The sequence below is a fragment of the Nanorana parkeri genome, unplaced genomic scaffold (genome assembly GCF_000935625.1).
Source record: "Nanorana parkeri isolate BGI_ZX_2015 unplaced genomic scaffold, ASM93562v1 scaffold97, whole genome shotgun sequence".
Taxonomy (NCBI): Eukaryota; Metazoa; Chordata; class Amphibia; order Anura; family Dicroglossidae; genus Nanorana; species Nanorana parkeri.
In genome coordinates, this window is record NW_017306365.1 from 1681340 (window position 1) to 1697651 (window position 16312).

General features: G+C 40.3%; 1 protein-coding gene across 1 annotated transcript in view; it reads right to left on the reverse strand.

The window, feature by feature from the left end:
* Nucleotides 1-4945: 4945 nt before the first annotated feature.
* HERC1 (HECT and RLD domain containing E3 ubiquitin protein ligase family member 1) overlaps nt 4946-16312 on the reverse strand; it is an 88105-nt gene continuing 76738 nt past the window's right edge. Inside the window, exons 68-78 of the mRNA XM_018552779.1 lie at nt 15693-15795; nt 15023-15192; nt 14144-14282; nt 12680-12849; nt 11503-11672; nt 11226-11391; nt 10650-10726; nt 10183-10435; nt 9437-9589; nt 7340-7645; nt 4946-5501 (exon numbers count right to left, since the gene is read on the reverse strand). Coding sequence (XP_018408281.1) covers nt 5316-5501; nt 7340-7645; nt 9437-9589; nt 10183-10435; nt 10650-10726; nt 11226-11391; nt 11503-11672; nt 12680-12849; nt 14144-14282; nt 15023-15192; nt 15693-15795 — 1893 coding nt within the window. The 3' untranslated portion in view covers nt 4946-5315. The remainder of the gene's footprint in view (nt 5502-7339; nt 7646-9436; nt 9590-10182; nt 10436-10649; nt 10727-11225; nt 11392-11502; nt 11673-12679; nt 12850-14143; nt 14283-15022; nt 15193-15692; nt 15796-16312) is intronic.

Here is a 16312-nt window from a genome sequence, read left to right on the forward strand (position 1 = left end):
AACTGCAGGCTTTGTATTCTTTGCATACCTTGTCTCTTTTTTTTTTTTTTTTAAACAAGATTTAATTTGATTTTTGCTTTTCAATATAAAACAAAAAGAATTAAAAAAAACAAAGCTATTATCTGCAGGTTGCATAAAAGGTGCATATCCCAATATAGTAAACATCATATTTGTAAGGTGCGTCAAGGTAGAAGTTAGGTCTCTTTTCTTCCCCAGTCTTCTGACAGTGGCCATTTTTACTAAGGGCAGGTTACTAAATCTCCCTTTACCTCCCAGAACTCTGGCACATGTGACTAGGACATGTGACCATGCACATCATCTCAGGGGAGGAAAATACCTTTCCCTGAGATCTCATAAAATTTCCCAGCAATGCTCTGCCGATGTAACCTTCCCAGGATGCAAAGCTTGGGCACATTACATCATTTGTGCCAAAATGGATCGGGAAGTGCAAAAAAAGAAATTGTAAGTAAAATAAAAATAAGTTTGTTTAGCTAATGAATGTAAGATGATTTCATATCAGCATGCAGAGCTGTATACTGATGTGATGTTTAGTCAAAGGGGGTAAAGGTCCACTTTAAGGAAGGGGCCTTGAAAGCATTCTATGCTATGTAAGCTATTAAATGGCAATGGTGGCCAACTTTCCTGATAGAAGGGGCCTCAAGTGTAGCCGCTGACATTACCAAAGAGCCACACAGAATATTCACTAAATATAATGTTATATAAAGCTTGTCAGAGATTGAAGACATACGACAGAAAATAATCCAAGACCATGGGTATGTTACATAAAATGGTCAGAGAGCGTAGACATGTTATAAGCGATGGCCAGAGTCTAGGCATGCTATAAGGCCCCTTTCACACAGGCAGTCTGATGAGGTCCGCTTGTCAATTTTTCAGGTCGGACCCAAATGGATGCCCAATTCTACTCTTTGGGCAGCCGGGTCTACATGGACGAGTGTAAGTTAACACCGTTACCCCCAACTTTGGCCAGGTCTGGAAAAAGAAATAGAACAGTGTCCCATTTTGATGGACCTGATCGTGCTGGACCGGGGGTAATCTGATGTAAATGGACACACATCTGTTTACATCAGATTCCCTACAGGCCGATATAGGGTCTGGTCATTTCATTTTTTTCCTGGACAGACACTGATGTCACAGCGGTAACATCCGATCCGTACTGCTCTGTTCAGGAGGGGATCCGTGTACGGGTCTCCTCCTGATCAGCCCGTGTGAAAGGGAGACTAAGGCTCTGTTCACACATAGGCGTATCGAATATGCCCGTTTGTCGCGCGTTTCTACCGCGATTCGCAGTAAAAAAACCCACGCGGCAAACGCGCGTTTCCGAGGGCTACCTGGCTGTATCCCAATGGAAACGCGCGACAAAAACGCCGCAAAGAAGCTCATGTACCTTTTCAGGCGTAGGCCGTTTTGTAGCGCGTTCAGACGGGCTGAAATACGGCAAGGTGTGAACCATACCCATAGAAAACAATGGGATTTTCATGTTTGAGCGTTTTGTAGAGTGTTCGTAGAGTGTTGAACGCGCTACAAAACGTACAGGTGTGAACCAGGCCTAAGGATGTGCTTGAGGAGACTGTCATAGACTGGAAAACGCTACATGAAACTTCTAGAGATCACCGCTATTACAGCCACAATGTTTCACCATTTTTGCTTAAAGCTCTTTTAAAAATGTCTTCTGCTACATTTAATGTTACTCTCAGCAAGACCAAAAAAAGAAGACAAAAGGGATGGATAGTAGAGAAGAAAAATAGGAGAGGGTGAAAGAAATAAACCAAACAATGTAACTACTAGACACTAGTCTAAAGAAGGTTTCCTTTTCTGGCTTGAGCAACCACATAGGATGAGGAAAACACAGACTGCTGGCTCTTGGGGCCCTGGGCATTAACTTGCTATTCTTTGATAATGAAATACTGGTAACCTAGGGGGATAAGTGAGTGACATATTTTCTGTGGCACATATGCTTTCTAAGAAAGATCACTGCATATAGTACAACATGCAGCCTTTATGGCAAAACTATTTATTGGCCCAACATTTAGAGAGAACTAAGGAGGTTTTTCACGTTTACAGATCATTGAGCTTTGACAACTCTGACATCCTACAGCATGTAGCAGATCTCATCACAGTAACCACCTGGATAGAGGGGGGATCTTTGTACCATTTCAATAATGGGGATAGAGGGGGGCTCTCCGTACCAAGAAGGTTTTATTAATTTTTTTAAATTTCAATAAAAAAACTCCAAGTAGAAAGCAGCATTTTCCGATAGGTTAGCAATGGTAGCCTTCAATGTTTGGTGTTCCTTTACATTTTAAACTATCTATCCAATTTCAGATGCTGTTTATTGACGTGTTGGGATGCAGGTACAAAAGAAAATGTAGAAGAGGGCAAATAATAAAAGAAGACATCCAAGGCACCGTTTCAATATAGAACATGAATTCTACTACAGCAATCCTAGAATAGTCAGGGAAGAATGTGCATCATAATAAAGGATGCATTGGATGCTTTCTATGTAGTTTGCTGGTAACAAATCACATTCAGATAGGAGCTGGAAAAAGCCATGAAAGTGAATTTCATTGGTTGCTGCAGAGCAACCAAAAGACATTCGGTTACTAAGCTATACAAGTAATTTATATCATGTTAGTTGTTTTTTTTTTATCTAATGTCAATTTCCTCAAAATATTGAATTGTTGAACTAAACACAAACCCTGAATAGCTCAATTTCTCTTCAGAGACGCCTCACAGAACCCAATACTAGTACTCTTACAAGCCACAGAAAGTCATATGATCACCTTGTAAAATGACTGAATTGAAACTACTTTTGGTTGAAACATACCACTGAGAGGTGACCTTGGTTATTGAGTAACTAGATGCCTTACGGTTACGTGAATAGAGACGCCATTGTACTTCAGGTGCACTGCCAGCCCATTCAAAATGAATTGACTGTCTTAAAACAATGCAATGCATAATGTGACTAGGGCCTCATTCAATTCCAAGTTTAATTGATCCTTATGAAGGCCTGTTTTACTGTTGATTAGTCTGATGTAGTCTGATTTACTTTGAATTTTATAGTTACAATAAACAGTATTGATAGTGTGTATTTGTTTTATTTAATATACTCAGAATAAAAACGTATTTGAACAAATCTGTATTTTGTCTGTGAAGGTTCTCATTCATCCAGGTCATGGAATATCTGTAAAACATAAATGAAAGCAACAGGACTTTGCTGTATTTTATTTAAGATGTTTCGCTGGTCATCATTCTGAATTGAGAAAGCTAGTCGGATGACCAGCGAAACATCTTCAAGAAAAATATAGCAAAGTCCAGTTACCTTTATTTATTTTTCACAGATGTGATTTTACACATGATTAAATCTGTATTTTATTTACTGCCAGGGATGTCCAAAATACCAAGAAAGAGTTGGATATAGCTTCAAGTTTAAACCATTACTGTCTTGCTGCCCAGCAGTTAGGAATGGCCTCCTCCTCCTCATCTGCACTGATAGGGTTATGCTAGAAACCCTTTTAATTCACTACACACAATAGCACAGGGTCAAAATTCAACAAATATATCTTCATCTGATTGTATAGTCTCCTTCAGGGCAAAGTCCTACTTGATGGGGTAAGATTGAATAGATTGTTTAGGTAGGGCCTTAAATCACATGGTTTTGGCATGGAGATAGTACAATCAAACTTGCATGTATGGACAGATTAAAACCTTGTACCTTTTTTAGATCCATGACTTAACAAGTTTCCGTAAACACATTATCAGTATGCTGGGAACAGTACAATGTGTGCTCTGCATGAGGATTGGGCAGCTTATTTTTTTGCATACAGTAAATGTAAAGAATTATGAGAGGCCTTAAATGGGAAACTATAAAAGATTTGGGATGCTTTAAAGTTATGATTCAGATCTGTTATTCTAATTAAATAAAATCTTTATTTCACAAATATGCACCAGTGTCAGAGCAGAAACTGTTTTCTTTCGGAATGTTTACCCCTAATTGAAACCGTATAGAACCCTACAGAGGAGGAAGTGAGAGGAGAGGAGTTTTTCAGTTATGTTCCTCTTTAAATTATTGACCTCACTAAACAGGCTGTTATCAGCAAAGTAGGTTAACCTGTGAAAAGAAGCCTGTAGTTCTACTGTTTGAAAGTCATAAATATGAAATATTAACATGTATTTCTTCACATTTACCTGATAAAAATGTTACAAAAAAGTTTCTAAAAGTTTTTTTGCTCTGTAGCCTTCACAAATACAACTATGTATACAAAAACAGTTTTAACGTGACTGTCACTTGCAAAAAAGAAAAACAAGAAGAAGAAGCACAGGCATCTAGAGACCCATACCTGCAGCAGTTCTTATTCAAATCTGCTATGGCCAATTGTCGGCCATTCTGAAAAGGGAAAACTTTAGCACTTCTTTGCAGTGATGGAGCTTACCCCTCCCCTCCCACCTTCACACATATTTCTATTGGCAAATGTGGCAGCCAATCATAGTGCTGGCCCGTTAGGAATGAGGCAAGCTCCAACACTTAGCAGATGTGAAGGAGAGATGCTGGTGCTGTTTTTTTAAGTCACGCACACGTCACACTTTAAGGACAATGGAACGCATGACTTTGAATCTGCAGGATAAGGTAACCATATTGAGAATATGCCGTTGCCCAGACTGGTGAGGTTCTATTAAGAAAAGTTGTGAATTTGATGTAAAATTAGCACTAGCTAAGAGAGCTTTATATCCTGTGTACACCCCAAGCTGACAGCAGCCATGCTCATGATAATGAAGCCCCCCTCCCCCCCCCATTATAGGTTGTGTTCTACTCGTTCCAAGTAACAGAAGTGTGACCTATGTGAATATATGTAGTTAAGACAATCAAGAAAAGCAACAACCTTTTTCAGTTTGTTTTATTTCCCTGCATAACTAATCCTTTACAGGCAATTTTCAAATTAAAACAAAATAAATAGGAATATTCATGTAAAACAGTTTTTTGGGGTGAACATTAAGTGCACCAATGTACAATATTCAAGTACAGCAATGACCAGGGTCAAGTGGAAAACGTCACCAAGGCCCTGGCCTCTTCTCCGTCCCACAAAAGAAAATTCCGCTCTCCATGCAACTTATTCTTAGATTCAGCTGAATGAGGGAGGGACAAGTTCACTTTATTTTCATTTACAAGTATGTAGGGAGAAAATTAAATAAAACCTTTTTTTTTTTTTCTTTTTCTTGTTATTGAAAGAAAATATTGCAGGTGTTGTAAAATGCCTGGTGTAAGGTCAACCCCTCTAATGCAGGAGAGCGAGCCAAGCTTAGTAGTCTGTGTCTGATCCTTCAGCGTTGTCCACGTTGCGAGAAAGCATGTAATTGTCCATATCTATGGATCGGCAGTTGTTGATTGCATAGCGCAGACGTTCGGCCATCACTTGTTGACTTGAGTACGGAGGGAGTCGTAGTTGGAAAAAGCACGTCTGTGAGGTAGGCAGACTGTCGTGGGGCTGCATAAGGCAAGAAACTCCAATTATCTCTCTTATATTACCCTGATATTATTACTAAAGAAAGAGTAACAAGAAAAACGCTAAATACCAGCCGAAGGCCAACCAGCTACTGTTGTCCTGTCAGCCATAACATGCAGAGACATCGCCTTCAGCACCTAAAGGGTTTCTGTCTGTCTGGGCTACATGTATTCTCTATGTATTATGGCCATGATGTGCTACAGAGGATCTTCCTCTCTTTTAGGTGGAGTGGAACTATGAAGGCTGGCTCTGCTGTACTCCCACTCCACTAACACTAGAGAAATCCATTTTAGGTAAAGCTGTTCCTTAAAACTGAATGTAAATGTGTACCTGTTTCAGAGATTTCCCCTCACTAGCTGTTCCAGCAGGAAGTCAGAATGTCTCCAAAATGTGAGGAATACAAACTTTAAGAGCTGTTTTCTCAACACATGACCCCACATTTGCAGATTTCCTCCCACCCACATGACCCCACATTTGCATATTTCCTCCCACCTCCCCTGGCAGTGATAACTGCATAGGTTTTGGATTTTTACAATCACTTTCTATTTGTAGCGCCTACTGTCACTGGGACTGAAAGTGAGTAGAAATCTCTCTAATAGGTATGCAGACACCCATAGAGAGTGAGAGGTACATATTCACATGGTGGAAAAAAAAGGTCCGCCAGCAGAATCTTGTGGCTGGAATCACAGGTGGTCCTGGCAACTTGCAATGTACAAAGCAATGACAGCCTGACTGAGGCCACAGCTATCTCCCAGTGTTTGGATGTAATCACACATGGAACAATTTCCTGCAGTTAGGGACAAACGATCACCCCTGGATGCACACAGCTTTTGTCCAGGGGCGATCAGTCACTAACCGCAGGCTTTCGCTTCATGTGTGAATATATCTGAACACTGGTAGACAGCTGCGGCCACTATCATTTCTTTCTGCCTGGAGTTTCACTTTAACAAAATATAGTAGCTTTATAGGAAACAAAGTGAGGTAACCCTTACAAGGTAACAACCAACAAAAATGAAGTCTAAAAATGACAGCTTAATGGTATATAAGGCTTTCCCTTTCCCAAGAGCTTTTGCATGTATGTGTACCACACTTATTCGGAGATTCAAACCATATTTTCCTGGCATCACTTTGGGAACACAAAATAAATTTGGGTATAGTAAGGTTACTAAGAAACTTAAGACTCTCCATCCCATCAGCTTTTGTCTGCATCGTATTGCTCCATTTTTGCAGTTACATGCAGTGTAAATGTGGGGAGAATAAAATATACAGTCCCCGCTCCTTAGGACACTGCAGCTGTCACACAGCAGTTGAATCCCGAGAGATAAGTGAGAATGTGACTTCTGATAGCTCCCCGCAGGGATTCCCTCCTCCACTCACTGGAAGAACAGACAGGGGAGGGGGCAGACTCAGCTGGCTCCGGCTCTAGAGACACAGAGACAGCTGTCAATCAGGCAGCGTGGTGGATCCTGATAATACTGTTGGGATCCCTCCTGGCTGCAGTGAGGCTCTGTGCTGTCAGCAGATAGTGTGCATTAGCCTTGCAATAAGCTGACTGAGTCAGAGGACTACGTTAGTAAATGTACTCCTATGACCCACAAGAGATTTAAACCTAAAAAAATGTTTTGGCTTTACTTTTAAAGCATGAGTTACACTGCCACAGTTCTTCTGACTACTAGAGGAGGAACCTGTACAGCATACGCTGCTACTCTTTCTCAAATATTCATACAATTGCACAGCGAGCTTACTTTGTCTAGGGTGCCTGTGTTATACTACAATGTATCTCCTTACGGTTTCCCATCAGTTAGAAATATTCTACTCACCCGATCAACCTTCATGATCTGGAAGCGCTGTGAGATGTCGGCGGTGTTGGCTGGAAGCCTGGATCTTCCAGAAACAAATCTCATGAATAGTACCCGCTCCTCATTAGAGAACTCCTCCAGTGTCTGCCAGAACCACTGCACCAACTGGTGTTGCTCATCTACTTCTCGGTACCGCACTACCTTCTTCAGAACGTCTACAGAGATCTCTGGCATCCCACATACCATTTGTTCCAGCTGTCTAGCGGTGAGGAGAGAGAGCAGGGGAACTGGCACAATCCATGACATGCCCTCTCTCACTGCTGCAACCTGAGAAGAGCACGGGTATATTACATTCTGCTTCAGAAATTATTCTGGACACAGGAGAAACATTTAGCGATACAAATCTGTACATCCACCGATTTATTCCTATAAGCAGGTAACAACGCCCCCCAACAGTGAATGAACTTGCTCTACATTAAAGAGAACCCGTCACTAACATACACAATTAAAGTAAAAGCACAGAAAAAAACAAGTATTTTAAATGTTTTTACTTTTTTTCCGTTCTATAAATGATTTTTTAATCACTTGTTTGTGCATTTCAACTTGCTAGAAAATGTGACTACTCCAGCAGAGTCAATTCCCTAGCACAGTCCCCTCCTCTTCTGAGAGTGCCTAATTACTCCCTGGGTGGGCCAGCATCTCTGTCCTTCTGCCCCCTACATAACTGGCTGACATCACATCCAAGAGTGTTGTCCAGCAAAAACTAGAGGCCACCACCTAAAATTGGTGGAAAAAAAATTCCAGCACAAGGGGCGAAGGGGGTTCTGCTCAGTTAGAGCAGTTAGGGTCCGGAACTCACTGCCGCAGGTGGTGATTTCAGCAAAGAGTGTTAGGAATTGTTCAAGAAACTTTTGGACTATTTCTTAAGGGACCATAATATACAGGGGTACAAGTAGTACTCCTAAGAATGAGATCCTAATAGGTTGGACTTGATGGACTCATGTCTTTATTCAACCTCAAATACTATGTAACTATGTAACAATGAGTCTTGGGGATGTTGGGTGTGTACACATGGGAGGCTTTTATAGGTAAATAACAAGCATAAAAAAACCTTTAAATGCACATATCTTACGAAAATATTTTTTGTTGTTGGAGTTATAGGTTGGTGACAGGACATCTTTAAGGGAATCCTGTACTAATAAAGTATGAAGCTGCATTGCTGACCTCTCCTGAAAAAAAACTATTTCCCAGGTTGTCATGCTGATGCAGTGGCTTCAGTACTTTCCAAAATCACTAACTCTAAACAAGAATGCAAGTTAGGATGTGTGTTTCAGGTCAAGGACTCAAAAAGTGTTGAACTCAGGGAAATTCAGGCAAGCAGATCAATAGTTATTTCTCTGATTACAGGTTTCCTCCAAAACATAATGCTACTCAGGTAAAAGATGTGTTATGCTGATTGGAAATAAGGATGCTTGTGTCTATCCATATTAAAGTTAGCATGTACTCTGCTCATACAAACTTTAAAACAGATTGACGTACAAGGGGGTGACAGCGTCAGCATTATGTTAACACTGTAAGAACAAAATGGGATAAAAGCTGGACTATACTCAGACATGTAAAAAGGACAAGTTTGATTTGATATGGAGGATCTATGTATGTGACAGCGCTAGTTCTAAACCGTTCTCTAGAACGTGAAATTGTGTAGTGCCAATGTGGAGGAGCCTGGTAGAAATCAAACTAAAACAGAGGTGCTAGGTGCCCCACCCCCCCAAAAAAATAACATGGATATATTTTTTTTATTATGGAGCAGATAATCCCCCTTACTTCCTGGTGGATGTGAAATACAATACTGCCTCAATATTACAGTTTATATTTGTGTGTAATATGTGGGGATATATACTTTTAATTATTAAACAAAATCTGGTCAAGATTTTAGTGCCATTAAACTGCACAGCTCCTTACAGTATGATGGCTGCGCTTATTTGCGGTAAAATACACTACAGGAAACTACATGCCTAAGCTTGTGCAAGGAGGGGCATTCAAGTGAAAGATCTATACAGTAGAAACCACACTAAGGTATAAAATCTGTATCCATTTAAAATGTTACAGGCTCCTCACCTGTCGATCCATCTCATGCAGTCTGTAATCTATTGCCCTCTCTACATACTCCTTGCGGTTAGAGAAAGTCAAAGGGATGCTGTTTCCTCCAGGAATAATGGGCACCATTTTTCCATCAGCACTTTGACCCACAAAGGAATCAAGAGGGATCATCTAAAGAGGCACACAGAAAAGTAACAGTAATATTTAAAGTTTAGAGTTCTCACCTTATTCCTTGCTCACAAACCAGCTGCGAAGAACAAGGGCTACAGTTACATTCAGTTAGGAAATTCCTGCTCTTTGTGTTAATGGAAGAGCAAAGTGGAAGGAAAAGAAAAGATAACTATGGGCCGGAATGGCCTTTGATATTGGCTCTCTGTAATGGAGGATTTCCTACAAACAACATTAGAAACCTACAATTCTGTAATAATCAATTTCTTGTTACAATTATTAACTTGTCTAATCTAGAATAGTATAAATCATTTTGCACATCTCTGCAATATAAAGATTTTTTTTTACTAATAAGCTACCAATCAGAATTTACTCTGTTGATGTTAGATTAGTACAACATGGTTATTGATTGGTTGATATGGGTTACTCCACTTTGCCAGCAATTTACTGTGTAGTGGAACATTGTTTCTCTCACTGAGGGTATTATTCTATTCACTATCCTATCTATTAGATTGGTATAGATCACAATAACAAGCATACAGATCTTATGGGTCAATTTTGTAAATCTAGACAAAGGGTGCAGTGATGGCAGATACCTCATGGAAAGTCTCCTCTGTGATGCCACTGTCTTCAATGTGAAGAATGCTATTCAGAGTCTGCACATAGAGCAGATCGATCTCCTCCAGGTCCTCCAGTACCAGTGGGATACAGCACAGCTGCTTCCAGACCAAGGAGGCCAAGTGCAAATCAAGCGGTTTTTTGGTGCGGATAGCCACGCCCATTAGGATGCCTAGGAACTTGAACTGCATAAGGTGCTCATCTAATCCAGCAGAGGGGTTAAACAAGAACCTGATGGTAGAAACATTAGTATTATACCCAAAATGGCCATATAGTAAGATTTTCAGTTGTCAGTGTATTAGTGTCTGTTTACCAACATGCAAAACAAAGACAGCATAGTGAAATAAAGTACAGAAAAACCATATTAGGAGTCCGTGTTTGGCACTTCCTAGTAAGTAGTGCAATAAAACAGTAAAGCTGATAAAAGTAAACGTGATCTGCATACCTGTCCCTGTTATAACCAACTTCAGCAGTTGCATTTGGTGAAGGGATGAGGAGATCAACCACTCCTGTTTCCAGCTCCTAAGTGAAGGACAGCAGCAAAAAAACAAGGAAAACAAAGTTACAATGCGAAGCTTAACAAAACAGTATCTTTACCAAGCCCCCAGCCCGATAACACAATAATAATTTAACGTACAATTACAATGGTTTATTTAGGGATGCAATGTTTCCACATGACTTGAACAACAGTTTCGTAATATTGTAAGATAACATGAATTGAGTTCTAAATTAGCATGATCTTTCTTTGTTAGTGGTACTATAAAATATATTCACTTTAATATGCAGCTCTCATTGCACTCTGCAGAATTAGGGGAAAGTGTTAGTTGTGGCAGTGCACGTGGGTCTGGAGAAAGGGACCTGCAGATCTTTCATAGCTGCTCAACTCTTCTAACGTTTGAGAACGTTCCTTTAAAATATTGGATCTACTGAATTACATGCAAACAAAATATATTCTACATCTAGGAAACCAAATGCACAAACTGATGTCACAATAATGAAGGTCCACATGAAGGATGCTCACCTGGCAAATCTCGGTAATTGTATCATCAAATACCCCTCCAGCATCATCCGCTCCCTCACCTACTAGTTTCACTTTCCAAGCTCGGGAGGGGAGACGCAAGTCAGATGCATTCAGCTTCACCACCTGGCGGGCAATCTGCACAAATATGGGTTTACACTTCCTACCCCTGTCAGAGGAAACAAAGGAGTACCAAGGTTGGGTATGAAAATATAAGCCAAGCCTGAGGAAGTCATTGTAGGGAGTAACATAGTAGCTATCCCACAGTAACATGACTAACCTGGTGGAGATTCTCTTTACAGTAATCTGAGGCCCGTAGTTCTTTCCTTGTACCATGGTTTTCCCAATAGATCGCACCATGGGAAGCGTATAAACTCTGGGAGCCAGCAATGGTCTGAGCTGACCCTGCACAATACCCCATGTTCCTGCATTGTAATGGGATGCACTGCTCTGCAAAGGTAAACAATAAACAAATCAGATATTCTGCTTACCTACTGCAAGGACTGTTAGACACTCACAAAGATGATCATGGTATAAATAACAAAAGTGACATGAAAAGAATGAAATCTACAATCATGTAATCATGAATATTGATAAAAGCTTCAAAAGCAAGACTCGTCTCCTCTTGTGTCAGCTTTCAGTTTAAATCTTCGAAATATATTACTTGGTTGTCAAAACAAATAATGGTGTACAAAGTATTACATGTTAACTATTTTCTTCAGAAAGCAGCAACAGTCTGAGTAAAAAAAGCCTGTTCCCTGCCAGTATGCTGCAGAGGAAGACCCTTGCTTTCTGTGTGGAAGCAGTGGTCCCTCCGCAGAGATCCAAAACACCCCCAGTTGGGTCAGAGCTAGAGCTCCGAAATTAGCAGGGAGCATGAGCATTCCTAAATGCAGAGCTACAGGTCTGACTGACAAGTTAATGTAAACAATACATGTTAAAAATGTAATTTTACATACAATTTGTGATTTACTGTATGTACATGGTCATATTTGCTCATTACGTGTATAGGCTCTGCTTCTTGCTTTGTAGAGGTACACAATGGTTGTGTTTCACTGCTCCTCCTCCACATCTATGAGTCAGCTAACTCACTGAAAACAATGTGCTCCCCGTGTGACCAATATCTCAGCAACTGATAAGCAGAGAGGCTGAGTGACTGTGATGAAGTAAAGGGTATAGAGCCCAGAGTTCATTATTAGTCATCCAGTAAATGATATGAGAAATGAGCCTCACTGCAGCACGTCACTTGCTAGTTGGGACTGTTATTCAAATGCAAACACGTGATTACATGGAACTGTGAGAAACTCATATAACATATGCCATCCTTGCAAGCAGCTTAGTCATACAGATTCTGTGGGTGGGTGTTCAATACAATGAAATAACTTAAAAACATTGAAATAAAATGGTAGAATAATAAAGTGGAAGGAAGGGTAAGTTGGCAGAGATGATCTTAATACCTGGTTATTGGGGCTGAGGTTCAGTAACCTCCAGGATGAATACATGAGATCAGAGAAATGGTAGAGAAGACGTAGCCTGGCTCGAACTGTGTGGGTGCAGATCTCTTTCAGAGAGCTGTATTGTGGCGGGATGGCATCAGGAAGACCCAACTGTAATGGCACTGAAACACCTACAAATACATGGGAGGCATAATTCAGGCTCCAGTGGAATCAATACAAGATTGTGTACACTGTTAGTTAATTCCCTTTCCTAAAGTGTATTTCCACTTTTGCAGCCAAATTGGGATTACACCTATTTTATATTTGTTACAAGTTACCATTCACAAAGCAGAAGCAAAAAATTTAAAAAAAAAAGGCTTCTAAAAGGCGCCCATACACCTTACAACCAATCGCAAGACTTTTGTCTTGCGATGGTTGTAAGCCAATTAAAGCTCGTATGATCTGCCCATCTTGGACAGGCAGATCATACTTGCAATCATCGAAAGCCCGCCCCGCTGAGGGGCGGGCTTCCGATGACTGCAATGCTGAACGGGCAGTGTGCGCTTACGAACACCGGCCCGTTCGGCATTTGTCTTACGAGCATGCCACGATTGTCGTACGATTGTCGGCGGGTTTTCAAACATGCTTGTTAGACAAAAGACGTGCGACCGTACAGTAGAAACAGTCGCACGCCTTCCAAACACATGCCGATTATCGTACGATCGCGGGATTTCCCACGATTATCGTACGATATTCGGCAGGTGTATGGGCACCTTTACAGTTTAAATTGCTTTTTTTTTTTAAGGGTTAGGGTTTCTTAAGGGTTAAAATTTCTATGTGCATCTCCTTCTTTATAATGTTATGGGGGGCTTTGCATTAACCCTGTCTGTACTGTGCTGGCTGATTTCATTATATTATTTTGTAAAGTAGATTTGAACACTGCCTGTCCTAACAAAAGGTTAATAGATTACAACCCTGGCTTCTACATTCAAATGTTAATGAAGTTAATAAGAAAAACACAATCCACAAATTTCAGTCTAAGTCTTTCTATAAGGACAGATCACCCTGAAGGCGCTGAGGACAACCTGGATTCAGCCATCTTGCCTGCTGCAACAAAACATTTAGAAAAGGTAAAAAAATATATTTTTAAAAATGAGTTATCGGTATGCTATGAGAATAGGAGCACATAAACATATAGAGGGTTTTTCTCAAATTTGACTGCCAAAAAATGGAAATGCACTTTAAAGAAAGGAAAACTAGCAAGCATTCATACTCCAATATTTTTCAGTATGTGCGAAGGATTTCTTTAAACTTCTTCAAATGTTTGAGTCATTTTACACCTAAAATTACCCAAATTCATTATAGCGACACTCAATCCTGTCGCCTCACATAACATTTTGTACTGTAGATTTCATATACTTAAACTAGAACTAATACTAATGTAAGAATCAAGGACAGGCAAACACTGGTATGTAGCATAGTCACCTGGCGCCCGTGGTGGGACAGGGGTTGCTGTCCATGCGGCACTATGGCACCGTCCTGCTGATATCTGACGAATGTTCTTCCCTTGTAGAGCTGTAACCAGGGTAGGCTCACGTACGTGGTTAGTGTGACCCAGACCAAGCTGAGGAAATGAATACCAGAAAAATGACCTTTTTGTAACCCAGCTGTGCATTTATTTAAAAATGTATTAAATGTATTATTTCAAAGAACCTGCGTAGCTGGTTTTGACATGATATCAGCTTCCTCTAATCCCCTACCAAGTAGACTAAGAGAAGGCGTCAGCTTTGCACGTCAATTAGAGTTCTACTGGTCTGCACAAATCAGTCTAAGAATGGGAACATGCTTAAATGAAATACAGAGCTCCCTCTATTGGTTAATCTGGAAATCATTATATTTAAATGGGACAACAAAAAAATGGAATAGTAAAACTGCTTATGTAATTTAATCACAGTAAAAGCTGCAGTAATGACTATGTGCTCACTGGAAATACAGTATGCTTTTCCTTAAATTAAGAAAAAAGAAATGTGCAACCAGACTTAACCGGATGTCATCTTTAGAAATGCATGACTACAATCACATGACATCTGATTAGCTGCAATGGAGTTGTTACATTTTGCACATCATCACTGTTCATTGAGTATTAAAAAAGCCTGTACATGAAGAATATGAATAAAGAAAAACCTTCATTCATTAGTTTCCATGACTGATCATCCTTTCCCTTTTGTTTACGTTACATATAAATTAGTAATTTTTTTTGGTTCAAAACAAACTTTATTAAGGATGGTGCCAATTCAAGAGTACTTGAATTTGCCAACTTATAAACTGATTAAAGCAACTCACTGCGCAGATGTGAACACTAACCTGCCCCTCTGAATTACTCCCCCATGCATACACTTCGCCAGAGGAGGAGAGCGCCAATGTGTGTTCCGCTCCCACAGCAATGTCCTCAATGAAAATACCCAAAAGGCCAGGAACCAACTGAGGACGATTGTGATTTCGAGCTCGACCTTCTGGTAAGCCAATCAAGCGGTCTAGAGAGCAAAATAAGTACAAGAAAGAGTCATATTAAACCAGAAATATAATATTGTGCACATCACCTTACATTAATAGAAACAAGAAGGAGAGCTGGGTGAAGTGACTATGAGGACTGACAGACCACAGAAAAGCATGAGGGGAAAGGTGACTGCTATTTACAGGGATTGAAAAATTTGACGGTGTCTCACCAGTCAGTCAAAAATTTCACCAGTCAGCATGACCGGACTATAGCCTTGCAATTTATGTTAAACATTTTTGGGGACAGATAGAGCTTTCTTCTTGCCTATTTTTTTTTTAACTATATAATGAAAAAAGTACCATAAAATGTAAAAAAAAAAAAAAACCCGGCCGGCCGTGTAATTACAAAGGCCGGCCGGGAAGCTGCTCGTCGGGCTCCACTGTCCTCTCGTCACAGACGAGTGGGCGAGTTGATTTTTCGAGCCCTGGCGATTTACAAAGCACTTCTTAAAAATATAGCAAGCATAACAGCACCCACCTTGTCCAAACGTGTAAACATGACCATCTTTAGTCATCGCAACCGAGAACTGCGTCCCACAGGCCACCTTCTTGATGCCAATTCCACACAGAATATCTACTTTCTATACAGAAAAATATATATATATACAAAACTCAATTACCCAATGCAAATAAAGATGTCAAGACTTAAAGCCTGGTTTGATGAAGTATGTGTACTTCTGGCTGTATTCAAATGGACACTAAAATGGGGTGCTTAGCACCATATCTGCCCCTGAACCACAGGTTTAATACAGTGTACTGAAAACAATGTTTTCACTGTCACATTACACATGTGAAAGGGCTGGCTGCCTGATGTTTGGCCTATTTCAGCCAAGCCGGTTGGAAAAGCATGTCAACCACAGCGTGGAGGAATGCCATCCCAAGTACATGAGTGCCAGCCTTATATTTTTAATTTCTAAAAGAATATTGAGTGCATCACGCACACAAGGATTTCACAGCCACACTTGTTCAGGATTTGAATGGACATGTTCATCCCACATTATGGTTTAATATAGCCTAAGAATAGTGTTATAAATAAAGCAAATGTAATGTAAATGTATTTCATTGTTATTCTCCGTGGTATGCAACGCCAAACAAACC